The sequence below is a fragment of the Lates calcarifer genome, linkage group LG8 (assembly GCF_001640805.2).
Source record: "Lates calcarifer isolate ASB-BC8 linkage group LG8, TLL_Latcal_v3, whole genome shotgun sequence".
Taxonomy (NCBI): Eukaryota; Metazoa; Chordata; class Actinopteri; family Centropomidae; genus Lates; species Lates calcarifer.
In genome coordinates, this window is record NC_066840.1 from 14,423,626 (window position 1) to 14,442,165 (window position 18,540).

Genomic DNA, 18,540 nt, shown 5'->3' on the forward strand with positions numbered 1-18,540 from the left:
TTCCCCAGAAAATGCCAGGGGGACCTGGGTACAATGAGGCAGTGTCTACCTCGTTACTACAACTAAAAAAAACAAAAAAACATGGCTGCCCCTTATACTTCAGTTTGCTAAACTCAGACCTGTTGTCCTACTTTTTTGTGCAGGCTAGTTCAAAATCAGAACGCACTCAACAGCGTAAAAACAAGATGGCAGCAATCTCTACATCAGGATTTTTCACAACTCATTACGTTTCACTTGTAGGTTCAGATTCCTTCAGTGTTTATAGTTGAGGAAGTTTTTACCTCTTCAAAACAAACAGACCAAGTAATCGAAATCAGTGGATTAAACAGCTTTACGTTAAAAATCAGTTTTTTTCCACCACTCCTCAGTGGACGTAGGAGTCAGTAAGAGGCTGTGGGCTGTTAGCTCAGCTGCCACTAACGTTATGTTTGTTTGTTTATGTTTGTTTTTAGGATAGGATTCCTTCAGTATCAATCGTTCAAGAGGATTTTATCCAGAATTGCTAAATTATCTGCACATGCCTCCTCCTCTCCAAAACAAAGTTTAAAATCAGTATAAAAACACTGAATAAAACAATTTCATGTTTAAAAAATTTGTTTCTCCGGGACATTGCGAGTGGCTGTTTACTCAGCTTGTTTCTCTGATTACTCAAGACCCAGACATCTGATGACAGAATCCTGGTTTTAGATTATAGTAAAAATGAAAAACCCTGCTACAGACAAAATCAAGATAAAAGTATAAGAGGAAGAAAACCTGATAAAGTTTTATAGATTATATATTAAGGTTCAATGTTCTAAATCGTACTGAAATATTTCAGATACACAGAAACAGTACATCAAGATATTTGTCCTGTGTACAGCACTGGATTTCACTGGTGTGTTAAAGCAAAGCAAATAAAGGCAGATGAAGATACTCGCTGAAAAGTATCAAGAAAATCAAAGGTGACGGAGGAAAATTAAGAGATTTAACGACTTGTTAAGATGTATTTTTAACGTGTTAATAAGAAGAAAAGTGAAGTGAAAAGTGTATTGAACATTTTCCTTTGTATGTTTCTCTTTGATTTCCTCCAGATGTCACCACTTCATCCACCACATGGTCCACGATTGGAGAGACATTGTTGAGGATGAGGGATTGTCCACAATTTCTTTCATCCACTTCAGCTGCTGTCATCGTCTCCTGCTGCATAGACAAGAACATGTGTTAATCAGAAACTGATCAACAAATACTTTTTATATTATGACATTTTTTGACCATTTTTGATGCCTTACTATACTATGACATTTTTTGACCATTTTCGACACCATACTATACTATGACATTTTTTGACCATTTCGACACCATACTATACTATGACATTTTTATGACATTTTTGACGCTATACTTTATTATGACATTTTTTGACCATTTTTGACACCTACTATACTATGACATTTTTTGACCATTTTGACACCATACTATACTATGACATTTTTTGACATTTTTGACGCTTTACTTATGACATTTTTTGACCATTTTTGACACCATACTATACTATGACATTTTTTGACTGGCATTTTTGACACCATTACTATACTATGACATTTTTTGACCATTTTGACCCATACTATACTATGACATTTTTTGACATTTTTGACCCTTACTATACTATGACATTTTTATGACATTTTTGACGCCTTACTATACTATGACATTTTTTGACCATTTTTGACACCATACTATACTATGACATTTTTTGATGCCTTACTATACTATGACATTTTTTGACATTTTTGACCCTTACTATACTATGACATTTTTTGACCATTTTTGACACCATACTATACTATGACATTTTGACCCTTATACTATGACATTTTGACCATTTATGACACCATTACTATACTATGACATTTTTTGACAATTTTTGACACCATACTATACTATCACATTTTTTGATGGCATTTTGACACCTTATTATACTATGACACTTTTTGGTGGTTTTTCATGCCTTACAATACTATCGACATTTTTTGACCATTTTTGACACCATACTATACTATGACATCACAGTGCCTCGAGATAACTTCTGTTGTGAATTGGCACTATATAAATAAAAACTGACTTGACTTCTAATGCCTTACTATACTATGACAGTTTTTCAACATTTTTGATGCCTTACTAAACAGTGCTCTGTGTTGGACAGTTGACGTAAAGCTGTTTGTGAATTACCTGGAGGCCTCTGTCTTGGTCTGAAAGAACTTCTTCTTTGTACGAAGACTCTCTGTGATCTTGCACTACATCTCTGTGATCGTGGACTACGTCTCTGTGATCGCGGACAATGTCTCTGAGATTATGGACAATGTCTCTGCAATCGTGGACGATGTCTCTGCGATCGTGGACGATGTCTCTGAGATCATAGACGCTGTCTCTGTGACCATCAACAATGTCCCTGATCGCGGGCAATGCCGTCAAATCGGTGACCCCCGTCTCCGCCGATTCTATCGCAAGGTCTCTACGAAGCATGGACAATGTCTCAGATCATGGACAACGTCTCTCTCATCTTTGACAAGGTCTCTGTGATCATGGACAATGTCTCTGATTGTGGACGATGTCTCCCTCATCCTCAACAATGTCTCTCCGATCATGGACCATGTCTCTGCGATTGTGGACAAAGTAGTGGCACCTGGAAGGAATCAAAGAGAAACATACAAGGGAAAATGATAAATACTCTACTACCTATTCCTCATTAACACTTTAACCATGAAAACACAGATAAATATTCAACATTACAGCTGAAGCAGAACATTGAACATTTTCTGACCATTTCTGAGGCCTTACTATACTATGACTTTTTTTGAGGCCTTACTATACAATGACATTTTTTGATGCCTTACTATACTATGACAGTTTTTCAACATTTTTGATGCCTTACTAAACAGTGCTCTGTGTTGGACAGTTGACGTAAAGCTGTTTGTGAATTACCTGGAGGCCTCTGTCTTGGTCTGAAAGAACTTCTTCTTTGTACGAAGACTCTCTGTGATCTTGCACTACATCTCTGTGATCGTGGACTACGTCTCTGTGATCGCGGACAATGTCTCTGAGATTATGGACAATGTCTCTGCAATCATGGACTATGTCTCTGCGATCGTGGACGATGTCTCTGAGATCATAGACGCTGTCTCTGTGACCATCAACAATGTCCCTGATCGCGGGCAATGCCGTCAAATCGGTGACCCCCGTCTCCGCCGATTCTATCGCAAGGTCTCTACGAAGCATGGACAATGTCTCTGATCATGGACAACATCTCTCTCATCTTTGACAAGGTCTCTGCGATCATGGACAATGTCTCTGATCGTGGACGATGTCTCCCTCATCCTCAACAATGTCTCTCCGATCATGGACCTTGTCTCTGCGATCGTGGATGATGTGGACAAAGTGGTGGCACCTGGAGGGAATCACAGAGAAAGATACAAAGGAAAATGATAAATACGCTACTACCTATTCCTCATCAACAGTTTAACCATGAAAACACAGATAAATATTCAACATTACAGCTGAAGCAGAACACTGAACATTTCTGAGGCCTTACTATACTATGACATTTTTTGACAATTTTTTACACTTTACTATACTATGACATTTTCAACTTCAAACTCAGTCAGTATACTGTTAACGGCTTTGTGATTAAGCGCCGTGACGGCACTTCAAATTTTCTGTTGCTACCGTTGACATCCAGGTGTAAAGCAGCCAGGTACAGAGACAATATAATACATAATGACCATACATAGACACAACACGATGACAACGACATGATAGACCGCTATAAACTGAGTTAAAATGACCAGGACGAACACAAAATTACAAAGAGATGCAAGGTGTCGGTAAAGTGACTGTAAACAAGTACACCATGGATGTGAACAAACTATCAAGATGTACCTGTGTTTTCACCCGTCCACGTTGGGGGTCCACAACTCATATCAGGCCTCAGTTACGGAAACACAAGCACCCTGATACCCACGCGAGGAGAAGGCTAATGCTAACGCTAGCTGCTAGCTATATAGCCCCTTAGCCTTACCTTCGCGCCGCAGATGGGTTCAGCGTCCAGCCTCACTCATGTTTGACAAACATTAGCATCAAAGCTTGTTTTAGCATCCATGCCTCTTCGGTAGTTAGGTGTTCTCACAGTACTGACAAACCGAGGAAACGGCTCAAACGTTGGTTTAAATGTGTTTTCCGATTTCGTTTCTCCGCCTCTCTGCGGAGTTCATGGCCAATGACGACATACGCAAGCCAACAACGGCAGAAAAAACGCCAATTGCGGAGGGGGGCGTTTTCTGACTAGTGTAGCCTGTGAGGTCATACACACACACACACACACACACACACACAGAGGGAGAGAGCGGAGAGGGATACTGAGATGAGATGTGGAACTTGTATCTCTGTCGTCGGACTACTGCGATTAATTGTGTTAACTTTTAACACATTCTTTGTTTGGACAATCTATTAAAATGTGTTTTCTTAACTTCTAAAATTTTGATTTGAGGGGAAAAGACATTTGTTTGGGGGAGCGCTGTCCCCTCTTGCTCCTATCTAGAGCCGGTCCCGTTGTTAACAATGTCCATTTATTTATATACTGCAGTAATATTCCGATATAGTGTATATTTATTCTAATTTTACACAAAAAAGGCAATTGACGCGGACATGTTACATTTAAAGGAAACTTAAATTCAGCAGCTCAGTGGACTGAAAATGTGGATGCTTCTTTGTACTTCTTTTAAGACTTTAGAACCTTGATATATCTGGGTCTTAGATCAGTAGAAAAAAAACAGGGCAGTAATGATTTCATGCATTGTTTCTTCTCTGTTCCCCTGCATAAGTGAATCCTGTTGTAATCAGAACACACTCTCCATGTAACTAAATGATTACAATATTTTCACAAACTGTAATACAAATAATCAAAAGAAAGGATGTTAAACACAGAGAAGCAGCTGATAACAAAACACAGTGCATGGGTGTGAATTATGGCACCTATATCAGGATCAGTATTACTGTAGATATCATAATAAGTATGTTTGAATATTACGTATCATCTCAGCCTCCAGGCACTCCTGTGGGAGTGTGGTTGATGATTGGTGGTTGGTAATAACTTGACATAAGCACTTCTTGCTACAGACAGAGAAACCATGGCATATACCAGGAAAGGTTTGGAATAACATCATGCCAGGAAGTCCAATATGTATTAGTTATACAGAAAAATACAGGTTCTATTGTTATGATGAGGGTTTCAATAATAATCATAAATGTTGCTCGTGACTTTTCACGGTGTGAATTACATGAGTCAAAGTGTGTCCATACCGTACTTCCATGCCTCCCCGTGCTGTCGCCCCACCCAGCTGAAGGCGCTCTCTGGTGGTCTTGTCTGTGACTCCAAGAAAACACCCCCTCCCTCCTAGACGGGAGAAATCATAAAGCTGAGATCAGATGTAGGGCAGGAGGGATGTGAGGACTGTCTGAGTCGAGGGATATTTTTTGCGGAGGTGCCGGCTGATATTTCGTTGTCCGTGCATATCTGCTGGAGTTGAGGCTCGTGGACGCGGATGCAGCGTTGGTTGGTGCTGACTGACTGACTGACTGACTGACCGACCGGTCGGCGCTGGGAGAGATGCTGGCGACAGGCCGAACCTTTTTAACGTCCTCCCGTGTCGTGGATGGAGACCAAAGCCAGAATAGCTGAAAGACAGTAAGTCGGGAAACGAGAGCAACAGTCCGGTTTGTTCCAGTCTGTAAACAGGAGGGACCGGACCGGAGGTTTTGAGAAGGAGCGGCGGCGACAGAGGCACAGGCACCGGCGGTGGCGACGGCATGTTCTGAGTAGAGAGCCGGCGAGCGGCGGCGGCTGGCGGGATGAAGGCGCCGAGGAGACCGAGGCAGACGCGGCTCCTCCCGCGGTTCTGCTTCTGTGGAGTCGGTCTGCTCGCAGCTGCCTGGATCTTTCACTTAAACGATGTTACAGGTGCTTTTCCACAGAAAAATTACATGAAACTGTCATGAATTTATTTCTATTAACCTCATCCATTACTTGTGTTATTTATAACCATACAGTAAACAAAGGCAACACAATTAAGTTGGATAAAGGTTATGCTAAACTTGGAGTATTTCTCAAACACACTGATATACAGTATAATAACATTTTTTTTTTTTAAAAAAATCAAAAGTATATGCATTTATATGACAGTCCTTCTTTTTAGCCTCCCATGGATCCACTGTGGATCATGACATCTCCTTGTCCAAAAGAGAGCTCATCCAGCAAGACAACAACCAGACTGCCAGTATTTCTAGATCAGGTGAGACATGTTTTACCATGTGTTTATATGTGGGCATGAGACAGGGAATCTTATCTTAGAGTAATGGAAAATAGAAAAACACAGTCATTTCTAAGTGTTTTGAGTTGGACTAAAGATCTTTTCAGCCAGTAACAGGCCCATAGATCCAAGTGTGGTTTGGGTCTTTATTCATTAATGACTGTACAATCACTATGATTATTTTAGTTACAACTTTGTGTATATGTTTCGTGTGCAAAGGCAGTGTCTATGAGAGTGTGTGTCTCTATTAATCCGTTTAATCAAAGTCTATCTCCTCTGTGCATCGATCCACCTCCACTGTCCACCTCATCCCTCATTTCTTCAAAATGCACATCTAGATATTTAAACACAGTTAGGCCTTTGAGGGGGACCCCACCCCCACCCCCCAACCCCCAGTTGCTAGGAAACTGAATGCTGAATTTGTGGTCGGATGCTGTGTGCATTTGGAGCTGTTCAAAGTGCCTGCCCTGTCATACTGACCTGCTGATTAGTAGCCTCTCATCAGCAGCGCTCGGGTGTGCTTGGATCTGTTTGGCTGTTTGAAAGACTGAGGGAGAAACAGTGGCAGCATCTTCTGCTCTGATGCTGAGATGAAGAGATTTTGTAGCCAATTACAGTGAATATCTTGAGCTACTTATATCGAGCTTGAGCTGCCACTGGGAATTACCAGGCCTCAAACACATTTTCTTCCAGTTATCATATTGCTATTTTCAAGAGCACCATCTTGTGTTTGATGATTAAAAAATACGCTGGTTTGATCATCAACAAAATCATGTGGCAGGTCATAATACAACATATCTGTGTCTCCATCCCTACACGTGATGTCTGTTAGCTTCTAAGTGCACAGTGTTGCCTCTGTGCAGGATTTTATCCAATTTTGTCACACTTGATTCACTGTGCTGTTTGTGACCAAATCTTCAGTGCAGGTTTTATAAGTCCTGTCTCACAACTAAAGCAGAAAACCTGGCAGGGAAAGTCACTTGGGAGGCAGCTTTCCAGATTATTGTTTTGCCCTGCCTCATAATAAAAGCTTGTTTTCATTTTTTTATTTTATGGCGCAGTGAGTCGTGGCATTTGTCTGAGCTGTTACAGTTGGAAAGAGGATGATTGTGATGCATTGTCTAACTAAGCCAAGAAGGCTCAGTAGGCGAAGTTTACAGGCACTGCTGGCTTTGGAAAAGAAATGGAAAAGAGTGTCAACATAATTACCTGGGTGAAGATAGCATGGGGGATAGTGTGAAGTCACAAGAGGAGCTCTTTTAAATAAACTGGGCGAAAAACTCAATTATAATGCAAGTGTACTCGCTCAGTCACATGACTATGACACCACTTCAACCTCGGGCTGCCTCGGCCATTGTTGCTAGGGGATACAACCTGACACGCATGCATTTCACACATGTACACATAAGTAGCTAAATGAAGGTTCAGGGTAGAAATGCAAATAATGACCTGCTGATTATTTTTCTTCATTAAGTGACTAAAATAAATGCAGATCAAAATTTTCTAAAGCCCAAGTTGATATAATCAAATTGTTGGACCAACAGTCCAAAGATATTCAGTTTACAGTCCCATTTTAATTATATTTATCAGTACTTTTCAAACCCGAAGTTAAAAGTTCTTAAAGCAGAAAGAGGGAGATAAAACTCACTGTAAAACTCACAAATTAAATGTCATAGAAAAAACAGCTAACAAATGGGTTTAAGATGCTTTCAAAAATGTGTGCAGATTTGGCGTCTTGGCACTTTGTGGGAGGTGCAACAACAGGTCACCTTTAGTTTTCAGCACTGACATTGGAACAACCAGAAATTCCTCAATGAGACTGTTCAGAGAGCTCAAGAGACACTGCAGCTCCTTGAAGTAGAGAAGTGCCTTAAGTGCTACGTGTGGCAATTAAAGATTAATTTCAGTACGTAGTGAAAATGCCCATCTCAGCTTCTTAGAGTCCAAGCTGACATATTCTGAGCTTGTTTTGTTCGACCAGCAATTCATAATTCAAAGATACTCAATTTACTATCATAGAAGATTAACAAAAGCAGCAAAAAAATATATCACATTTGAGCCTGTAACAAGTGAATTTTTGACTAAAGAAATTACATAAAACAATTCATAGACTGTCAAAAACATTGATTAGTTTTCTTTCTCAGTTAACTAATTAATCGATGTATAATTCAGCCTCTCGGTGACAGGGAGCTGATAAAGAGAGAGAACGAAGCACAACGTGTGTTATCACTTCACCATGACTGACTCAGTCACTGTGGTGCAGGTGTACAATGGTCAGTTCTTTGATACAAGTGTCTCTGACTGTAATTCAGAAGCTTGACAGTTTTGCTTGAAAAATGAGTTAAGCGATTAATCGATTTGGAGGAAAAAAATGCCAATTAGTAATCTGTCAATCAATAAACTGATTAATTGTTTCAGCTGTAGCTCAGGGTCTGCTGTTTCTTGTTTAAATGATTTAAACTCCTCTCACTTCATTTAACACCAAGTTACTTTCTGTCCATCTCCTCTCCAGCTATCAATGAGTTCCCTGAAGATATCTTTACTCTGGAGCAGAGGAGACAGGGAGCGATGATCCTCCATGTTCTCTGTGTGAGTATCAGCTCTGCTGGCAGGAAATGAAAGAAGCTTCATTTTGCTGCATTAGAGCTCAAAGACAGATGCAGTCGGCCAGTTAATTCTCTTGTGTATTTTACAGGCTATCTACATGTTTCATGCACTGGCCATCGTGTGTGATGTTTACTTTGTGCCATCACTGGAAAAAGTATCAGAGGTATGAACGACAGATATATTTACTGTGGTTGAAAATAAAATATCTATTCATCCCGCCATTTTCTGTCTCTTATCTGGAGTTGGGTTGCAGTGGCAGTGAGTTTAGCAACATAGTAGAGATGTCCCTCTGCCCAGAAATGTTTTCCAGCTCATCCTGGGGGATTCAGAGGTGATCCCAGACCAGATGAGATATAAAGTCTCTCCAGTGTACTCTGGGTGAACCCTGGGGTCTCTCCTGCAAACCATCCCAGTGCATGCTGGAGGTCACAGTGTGATGAAGCCAAAAGAACCACATCATCTGCAAAAAGCAGAGAAGTGATTCTGAGGTCCCCAAACCGGACACTCTCCTCTCCTAGCAGTGGAGGTGTATGAGTATACCAGGCTGTGGATACACACACAATAATTAAAGGATCGTTCCACTGATTTGGGATTTGTTGGTAATAAGTAAAACATAGTCTATCACCAGCCTCATTCTTTAATCTGTTTAAACTCCTGTGTCCTCTAGAACCTTCAGCTCAGTCAGGATGTTGCCGGGGCAACCTTCATGGCCGCTGGAAGCTCCGCCCCTGAGCTCTTCACCTCTTTGATTGGTCAGTACGACACTTTGTGTAATCAGTTACTCACTCTAATGGATTAACCCAATGATTGCTCCATCAGCCCTCAAATTACCTGCAATCACATGCATCTTCACCTGATTACGACTGAGAACAGTCAAGTGTGCACAGGCAGAAGCACTGATTGACCCATTTTAAGCAGGTCCAGCCATTTTTTCCCATTTATTCAAAAAGCAGTTAGCATTTCAGTAAATGTGGATATAGATGAGAAAAAAAAAGGTTTGAGTAGAAAAAACTAAGAACAACAACAAATCAATGGGATAAAAGTGGCGAGGGTGAATTTAGAAGTCTTGCTTTAAAGAAGTCTTGTTCACTGTATTTTGAAACTGAAAGGGAACTGCCTCACACATACTTTAGAGATGTGAGAAACTACAACAATATAAGGGTTTTATCCTAGATACAATAAAAAAGGTTATACTGTGTCTAGAGGGAGTCATCTCTGGTGCCCTTTGACAGAGAATATAAGTTACATCTTTATTAAAACGGACATGTTCCTGGAAATAGATGCATTACTGTGATTTATAAGAATGAAAACCTTGCCTCTAAATCCATGTGCCTCAAGGACATATCTTCACATATCACCACCAAAATAAAATATCTCATTCTCAAAAGAAAAAAAGTCTTTGATAAGTATTGGGGTGACTTTAGGCAATATCCAATGAATATTACACAGTCAGTAGCGTAAGATAAAACATCTGCCCAGCCCCTGTGGTTATGAACAGAAAATGCAATATTTCTGTTCAGAGGAGAGACACTATGTCTACATTTGTTCACTTAATATGTATGGGAGGGACATATGATCCATCATTTTTTGAACACTGTCAAATCAAATTACTTTCATTATTTATGGCTCTGTGTTTTTAGGGGTGTTTATCACGAAGGGAGATGTGGGCGTGGGGACTATTGTGGGATCAGCTGTCTTCAACATCCTGGTCATCATCGGCATCTGTGGCATCTTCTCCAGACAGGTACAAACACTGTCTTCAGTATCAGTTGTCAATACAGATAGATATTACAAAGGCTTTTTCCCCCCTGCCAGCTGAAAACAGTCAAACCTTTTGGCTTACATAGTCATCACATGAATGTTACACAACTTGATTGATCAAACTAATATAAATACACTCCACGTGTCCATTCTCTCCAGCCCATCTCTCTGAGCTGGTGGCCTCTGTTTCGTGATGCTGTTTTCTACATCCTGTCCATACTGGTGCTTATCCTGGTGAGGAAACCTCTGGTCAAACTATAACTGTTCTCACACTGCCCTCTTTTCATTTTTATGCCTCCACTCTGGCGACAGCTCTGGCCAGGTTGTCTGTCTGTCCGTCCCATTCCTGTGAGTGGGATATCTCAGTAACGCCTGGAGGGAATTAATTTAAATTTGGCACAAACATTCACTTGGACTCATGGATGAACTGATCAGAGTTTGGTGATCAAAGGTCAAAGTCACGGTGACCTTATGTTCTTGTTATATCTCCATTAACGTTGCCATTTTGCACTGCACTGCCATTCACACACCAATTTAGACATATCTATAATAAAAAATACCATCATTCACCTGTTCTATTGGCAGATATTATCTAATCATTATATTTTTTTTAATGTTCCTTAGACATGCAGAAAATGAGTTTTGAGGTGTATATTAAAGTGTATTTTCATTTTATGTGCAGGTCATCTATGATGAAAAAGTCATGTGGTAAGACTGTAATGAAACTTTTACAATTCAGTAGCCTCTGGTTGGATATCAGGTGGCTGACAGTCATTGAAATGAATGGGGTGTTTATGAATCAGTGTTGGTGTTTGTGTGCATGTGTCAGGTGGGAGACCATCATCCTGATCTCTATGTATGGAATCTACATAATCATCATGAAGTGAGTCTCTTTCTCTTCCTCTCACATTTCCATCCTTATCCCCCACATGCTCTGCACCCACTAAAGATACAATGTCTTCGTGTGTGTGTTGTCCTTTGTATAGGTTCAACAGATCTCTGTGCAGCCTGGTAGAGAGACACTGCAGCAGGGCGGGTCAGCCGTGTCTGAGCACCCTGCGACGGACGACCGCCGTCGGAAACGTCGGAGACTGTGACAACGACATGGTGCCGCTGAAGCCAGGTGCTGGAGCTCGTGTTTGTACGTGCGCATGTGTACATGGAAAACATCAAAAAAGCTCCCTCAGTCTCCGATCTGCGCTAGTGACACAGTTTAAGGCTGCCAGTCAGACCCATTTCTGTTCCTCTGTGGATTCCCTGCAGGCTGAAATAGAACTAGACCACTTTGATGGACAAGATTTTTCTCCATTTTTTTGTCTCTCTATTACTCTATCCTCTGTGTCTTCTTCTTCTCACTCAAACCCTGTCTCATATTGCCCATGTCTTATTAAACTGTCCTCTCCTTCCTGCTTTTATCTACTGCTCATATTCGTCTGTCTCCCCTCACTTTGCCTAGACTCATGTGTGGTGGCCGGTCAGGACTCAGGGGTGGTGATGGTGGATGAGATGCTGAACCTGCACCCCCACCAGCTCTCCTTTTCAGAGGCAAGCCTCCGCCTTCTCATCACCCCGCATTTCCCCCCCTTCACCCGCCTGCGCATGGCAGGACGCATGGTCATCAACGAGGTACACTGCACGCGCTCACACCCCCTCACATAACGTCAAGCTCCCCCTGCTTTTTTCGGCTAGGTTTGGTGGGTATTAAAACGTGCACGTGAAGCATTTTAAACATCAGTTTGTCATTATCAAACTAATGCTGACATCTTGGTAAAATTACTGCAAACACAGCGAAGGCCTGCAGTTCCTTTGGTGCGTTTAAACCAGCATATCTACAAATTCAAATGAAGGTAAATTTGCCTCGTCATTTCTATGACACATTCCTTACTGGTCACAGAATTGACCTTGCCTCTTTCACACTACTTAAAATTTCCATAAACAAGTGAGACCATGGTGGAGACTAATGATGGCCAATGTGTCTCATCAGTGGTATACTTAGCGATAAAATTTGGTAAAATTAAGACAAAATTTTCCCTCAGCCATGACGTCCTGTTTTGGGACCTCTCCAGACCTCTCTGCAGAAAATCTAAAGTTTTGTGAGGTTTCTCAAAAGTTTATGGAGATCTAGCAAAGAAACATTTTATGAAACTTTTGCAAAGCTAGAAACATTTCTCGAGATCCCGCAAAAGTTTTTTTTCCCCTTCCATCTCCCTTCCTGGCTTCCATACTGTTACTTTGTGTTTTAGAGTAATTTCCTCCTGAAACATAAAGTATAACAGTAGATTTTTCAGGGAATCCAACCTGATGTAAAAGGCAGTTTAGAGGCTGTAAATCATGACAATGAGCTTGGTGATGGTCATTTGTTTGTTAGTTAAATTTTTAGGCACCATATTAATAAGCAACATTTGGTCATGAATTATTGATATAAAAATACTGCTCATAACACAATACAGTACAGTCTGATAAAAACAATTGTCTCTGATTCTAATGATCTTTGTCAATGTTATAAAATTCAGTTTTTTCAATCAGTTACATTCACTCAATCATGATAGACTGCCAATCATGTTACTTTAAAGTTTCCAGATTTTACATTTGAGAGAGCACTTGTTTAGGATCAGCACTCGACATCGGCAGATATCCAGAGCTGAGAGAAGAGAAAAAGTTGGATCTAGGGAGCAGATCCAAAGCTGGATATGTACTGGCATATCAAGCGCCATCCTGTTTGCTGTTGTTGTGAGACAGACACTGCATAATAAGCTCACAAAGAAACAAACACAGACGCGTACAGAGTGCTGCCTAATGCATAATATTATCCCAGACACAAAAGCAGACAAGAACTCAATCTCCAAATCTGCTTCCTCACTCTCTCGGGCTCTCCTGCATGTGTGCTTGCCATTTCCAGTGCCAAATTAAAGTGCGACTGCCAATGCTGCCCCCGCTCTGTGCTGTGGCCCCTGATCAACGCTTTCCAAATCCCCTCTGGTGAATGCGAGGACATGCCTGGCTGCATAATCACTCCTCCTGCCAGTTTTCACGTTGTTAGCTACAGTCAGATGAAGTCATTTCCATAAGCTTACTGCAGTGTTTCTCTTGTCATTTTGTTTTCCTCTCTTTTTTTCATTTTCCTCTCTGTCTTCTCTCTGACCTCACCCCACTCTCTCCCCCCGCCTCCTTCCTGCCCACAGAGGCAGAGGCTGATTCGGGCTCGAGTCGGTCCCGAGGAAGGGGGAGCCGCCTCTGGGGAGGAGGGTTTGGGCGCCAGCGGCCCGTGGGGGAGGGAGAACGGGGCGGTGGCGGCCGAGGGAGACAGGCAGACGCTGGAGGGAGACAGGGAGAGGGCTAAAGAGACTGTGGTGGAGACAGGTGGGGGAGCACAGTCTAAAGAGGAAGAGGAAGAGGAGGAAGAGCAGGAGGAAGGAGAGGAGGAGAACGCACCTTTCAAACCCTTCATCCTGCCAGGTGAGTCTGATATTCTTCTGACTTATGACTGAAACTCAGTTTTATAAATATTTTTTTCTCAAAAACAGTTAGCGATGTCAGCTGTTCAGATAGCTTCAGAGCCCCCCCACCCCAACTGAATCTGCCATTAACAACCACTTGAGGCTGTGATTGGTCATCTGTGCGGGGGTGAGAAAGGAGCCAAGGTTTGAACTCTTTTCTCTGGATCTGTTTTCATTCAACAGCTATTTCTGTCACAATGGAGAGCAACACTATGAATGTCTTCCAGCAAAGACTGTCTAAAAATGTAGTGCATTTCCATTGCATGTGAAGAACCAGGAAGATGAGGCAAACAAGACCAATGACACATGCTGAGGAGATGTAATGAATGACTCTGCTTTGACAGGCACCAGGAACTAAATTTAGTCCCTGATTCCTTCGGTAAAATATAAATAGCTCCCTTGGGAAAGTTCCTTGTAGTGGATACACAGAGCAGAAAAATATGACTCTTGATAGAAAAATAGTGAGACCAAGTTGCACATGAAGTCATTTTTCTCCAACAGAAACATGTAGGCTCAGTAAAAACGTGATCAGGTTTTCTTATTGCTCTTGTAGCAAAAAGAAACTATTGCTTTTGTGTATCTAATATCTGACTAAAGCTAAAATATCTCTTAGGTTCTGACACTTTGACCTGTCACAGCTTTATATTTATTCAACAGAGTCAAGTCACAATCAGGACAGAACAGTGGATGTAAACTGAAGCCTAATGCTAATGTTTTTCAGCATAACAGATGGGTTTATCGCTAATGGAGCTAATTAAAGAGAGAGAGCACTGAATCTCACACACATCCAGGCAGAGCCATGTGAATTATTAATAAGTTTAGATCGATCTGTAATGATCCCTGTGGGAAAACCTGTGTGCGTGTGTGTGTGTGTGTGTGTGTGTGTGTGTGTGTGTTTTACGTCCTCAGATGGCTGGTGTGTGCGTCTGAAGTGGCTGCTCTCCTGGCCCGTGAGCGTCCTGCTTCACTGCACCATCCCCGACTGTAACCTGCCGCGGTGGGAGCGCTGGTACCTGCTCACCTTCCTGTCCTCCACGCTCTGGATAGCCCTCTTCTCCTACCTCATGGTCTGGATGGTACGAAGTGCACACACACGCAGGAGCTCACAGACACACACACACACAGAAAACACACATGAACACATGAACAACCTGTTTTCTCCTGTCTAGGTGACCATAATCAGCTACACGCTCGGAATCCCAGAAGTCATCATGGGCATCACTTTCCTGGCGGCCGGGACCAGTGTCCCTGACTGCATGGCCAGCCTCATCGTCGCCCGACAAGGTGCGTGTGTGTGCACCTATGTAGCTATACGAGAAATGACTGATGGAAAATAAGCATGTTATTGTTTAAATGGATATGTAATGTCATTTAAATGACTTTGGACACATTTTCACATTAATTCCACTTTGTTTGTGCGAATGTTTTAGGGATGGGGGACATGGCCGTGTCCAACTCCATTGGCAGTAATATCTTTGATGTGCTGCTGGGGCTGGGCTTCCCCTGGGCACTGCGGACTCTCATAGTCAGCTACGGCTCAGTGGTAACACCAGCTGTTCTCTCTACCTAACATCTTAAACAGCTGATTGCATCCATGATTCTAAAAACAGAGAGATGTCCTGCACATGCTCAGCTGCTGTTTCTGTGGTGGAGAATGGATTTTCAGTCGCATCATCCTGTATATTTATGCCGTTATTTCGAAACCTCGTACCATACAGTCCAGTGTCGACAGGTTTTGAATTCATACAATAACCACTGCAGAATTCCTAGATTGAGACCTCTTGACTATCCATTGATATATCCCAAAATAGCAGCTTCACTTATCTCTAATTACTCTGTTAGCATCATTTTTAGCTGCACAAAGAAGCTGTTTTAAGCTAAAACACACTACCTGCTCAGTAACAAATGCAGACAGACACAGCTGGAGAGCAGCTGGTGGACATAGTGGAGCATTTAGCAGCTAAACAGCCAGATATTTCCCTCAGCAGTTGGTAGAGACCAAAAACAGAGCTAAAAGACACTTAATACTGGACTTACATTCATCACAATGACACACACATGACACACATTTAACTATAGAACAACACCTAGAATGAAATTAAATGAACAGTGTCAGATGTGGAATTGATCACTGAGGTTTTATGTTTTATGTGTTTTTAGGTGACGATCAACAGCAAAGGTCTGGTATACTCAGTGATTCTGCTGTTGGCTTCAGTCACACTGACTGTGAGTAGATCTGTTCACCACTGTCTGTTCTCGTCAAAATGAATTATTCTAATTATTTTCTTAAATCATGGCATGAGCACACAAAGTCGAAACCGACATCAGCTGCCTGTTTTTCCTCACCTGTGATTTTTATCTCATCTTTTTCCCATGAAGGCTTGAGAGCCCTTGATTCTGTTTTCCTATCTGAGATTATATTAGGGCGACAGGAAATTAAGTTTGTCTCGTGTTAAATTTTGGTTGCAGTGAGAACAGAGCCTCTCTGTCTCTCTCTCACCTCAGGTCCTGTGTGTCCATCTGAACCGCTGGAGGTTGGACCGCAGGCTGGGATTCAGTCTCCTGCTGCTCTACGCCATCTTCCTCCTCTGCTCCGTTGGCTTCGAGAGGCTGTAGAGGACACACACACACACTTACAGAGAAAAGGACACACCTGTATGGTCAAATACTCAGATTTATATAAGTGGTCCGACTTGTTATCCACCTTCACTGCTGCCATTATTAATCCTACGTACAGGACAGATGAATTTCCATTTCATTTCATGGTGGCTGTACATGTTTGAGCAGCGTTAACACGACACTGGCTGCCTGAAAGCAACATTGTTTACCTTTGATAAACGAGTATTTTACATAGTTTTCTACCGAGCACCTCCAGCCCAGATTTTATGAAATCAAACCGGACTGATAATGCACTATGTCTCACAACAAATTTATAAAATATTGAATTTGTATTCTGAAACAAAGATTATTGTATAAGGAACCCCAAAGTGTGTTAGTTTACTTATTATTACTTTATGACTGCCACAAGTAACCTCAATGACCAGATGATTATACATGTAAGTTTATATAGTTGCTTCTCAGTCTGTGCAGTTTAATGTCAAGTTTTCATCACGCCTTTGTGTCTGTAGCTGTAAATGGCATCGCATGGCATGATCATCAATCACGCTCTGGATAATTGCACTAAGCCACTGTTGTCTTGGCCTTGTACATAACGTAGCCCCCACCCACAACCCCCACCTCTTTCCTAAAAGCTTCTCAGCACAGAGGTTGTGGTTTTTGTGCTGGAACAAAGGCGACTGTATGCTACAAGGTATTTTTGAATGTCTGTGTTTGGAGAGAGTCCTTGAGTGTATGTTTGTTGAGTGCAATAAAAAACGCTTTGTTCTGTGAGGTTTCGTTCCTGCTTGTAACGTGCGACGGACGAATTGCTCATGACTTAACTCTTTAATGTTTAATATTGTACATGGGCTCATTCAAATACACAAAAACACGAGTTACACGAGAAGAGGATACAGCAGAGTCTTGTGTGCTCTAGCAGAGATTTGGATGAGACCAGTTCACTGAGACATGCTGAAGCTGAGAGGCTGTTAACCTGCAGCACTTCAGAACCAGGGACAGCTCCTCAGAGCTCAGCTGGCTGTTTGAAGGGAGCTGTCCAAGTGCTGAAAGCAGGACACAGATCGCTGCCAGTTTAAGCAGCCAGCTCAGTGAGTTAAAGGATGATCAGTGTGAACAAAAGCCAAAAATAGGCAGGAAGCCCGCTACAGCTCACACTGGTACTAGCAGGTCCTCAGCATTGTGTCCCAAATCCACAAAAGACATGAATTCAACTGAGTCAAAGTGAATGAAGATTTGAAAAAAATCCCTCAAGGTGGTCTTGAGATACCCCATTTAACAGAACAAAAACGTGTTCTGTGAGGTCAGTGACGTTTGACCACCAAAATCTAACCCTCAAGGCATTACTGAGATATCACGTTCACGAGAATGTGACAAATGGACGGACAACCTAAAAACAACAGCACAGCTGGCGGACAGAGGAATAAAAATCAACACATTTTACCCTTTTGTATAAACAAGAAACTGTACAATATGTGCATACTTCTCCACATATTCAAAGCTTGCCTTAAATGAGCATAAAGTATGGAACTTGTATTTAACAAGTCTACTGCACCAGCAAGGACTGAGGGGACCCAAATCAAGTCCACTCTACAGAGACAACACAGTATTTAAAGCAGGACACCACAATCATGCACTAAAATATATATCAATATATTACATGTTCTTTTAATGTCTCTTAAAATGTGCCAATAATTATGTATTTAAAGCAACAGCAG

General features: G+C 41.7%; 1 protein-coding gene and 1 long non-coding RNA gene across 2 annotated transcripts; one reads left to right on the forward strand and one right to left on the reverse strand.

Annotated features, from left to right (window-relative positions):
* Positions 1 to 2,212: 2,212 nt before the first annotated feature.
* Positions 2,213 to 5,473, reverse strand: LOC127142712 (uncharacterized). The gene is made up of 3 exons (XR_007813682.1): positions 5,335 to 5,473; positions 2,962 to 3,424; positions 2,213 to 2,662 (listed from the first exon to the last, which is right to left on the reverse strand). It is a non-coding gene; the product is annotated as an uncharacterized LOC127142712 (long non-coding RNA).
* Positions 5,404 to 17,596, forward strand: LOC108872620 (sodium/potassium/calcium exchanger 3). The gene is made up of 17 exons (XM_018660431.2): positions 5,404 to 5,992; positions 6,228 to 6,323; positions 8,854 to 8,930; positions 9,037 to 9,111; positions 9,616 to 9,700; positions 10,589 to 10,692; positions 10,869 to 10,943; positions 11,392 to 11,417; positions 11,539 to 11,592; positions 11,696 to 11,832; positions 12,166 to 12,254; positions 13,892 to 14,165; positions 15,116 to 15,282; positions 15,376 to 15,490; positions 15,637 to 15,749; positions 16,367 to 16,432; positions 16,712 to 17,596. Exons 1-17 carry the CDS (start codon positions 5,884 to 5,886, stop codon positions 16,820 to 16,822), a joined length of 1,773 nt encoding a protein of 590 aa, XP_018515947.1. The 5' UTR covers positions 5,404 to 5,883; the 3' UTR covers positions 16,823 to 17,596.
* Positions 17,597 to 18,540: the final 944 nt, after the last annotated feature.

Coding starts and splice junctions, on each gene's coding strand:
- LOC108872620 (XM_018660431.2), top strand. CDS start 5,884: ATGAAGGCGCCGAGGAGACCGAGGCAGACGCGGCTCCTCCCGCGGTTC. Junction 10,693..10,868: donor GTGGCATCTTCTCCAGACAG/GTACAAACACTG, acceptor CATTCTCTCCAG/CCCATCTCTCTGAGCTGGTG. Junction 15,283..15,375: donor CCTACCTCATGGTCTGGATG/GTACGAAGTGCA, acceptor TCTCCTGTCTAG/GTGACCATAATCAGCTACAC.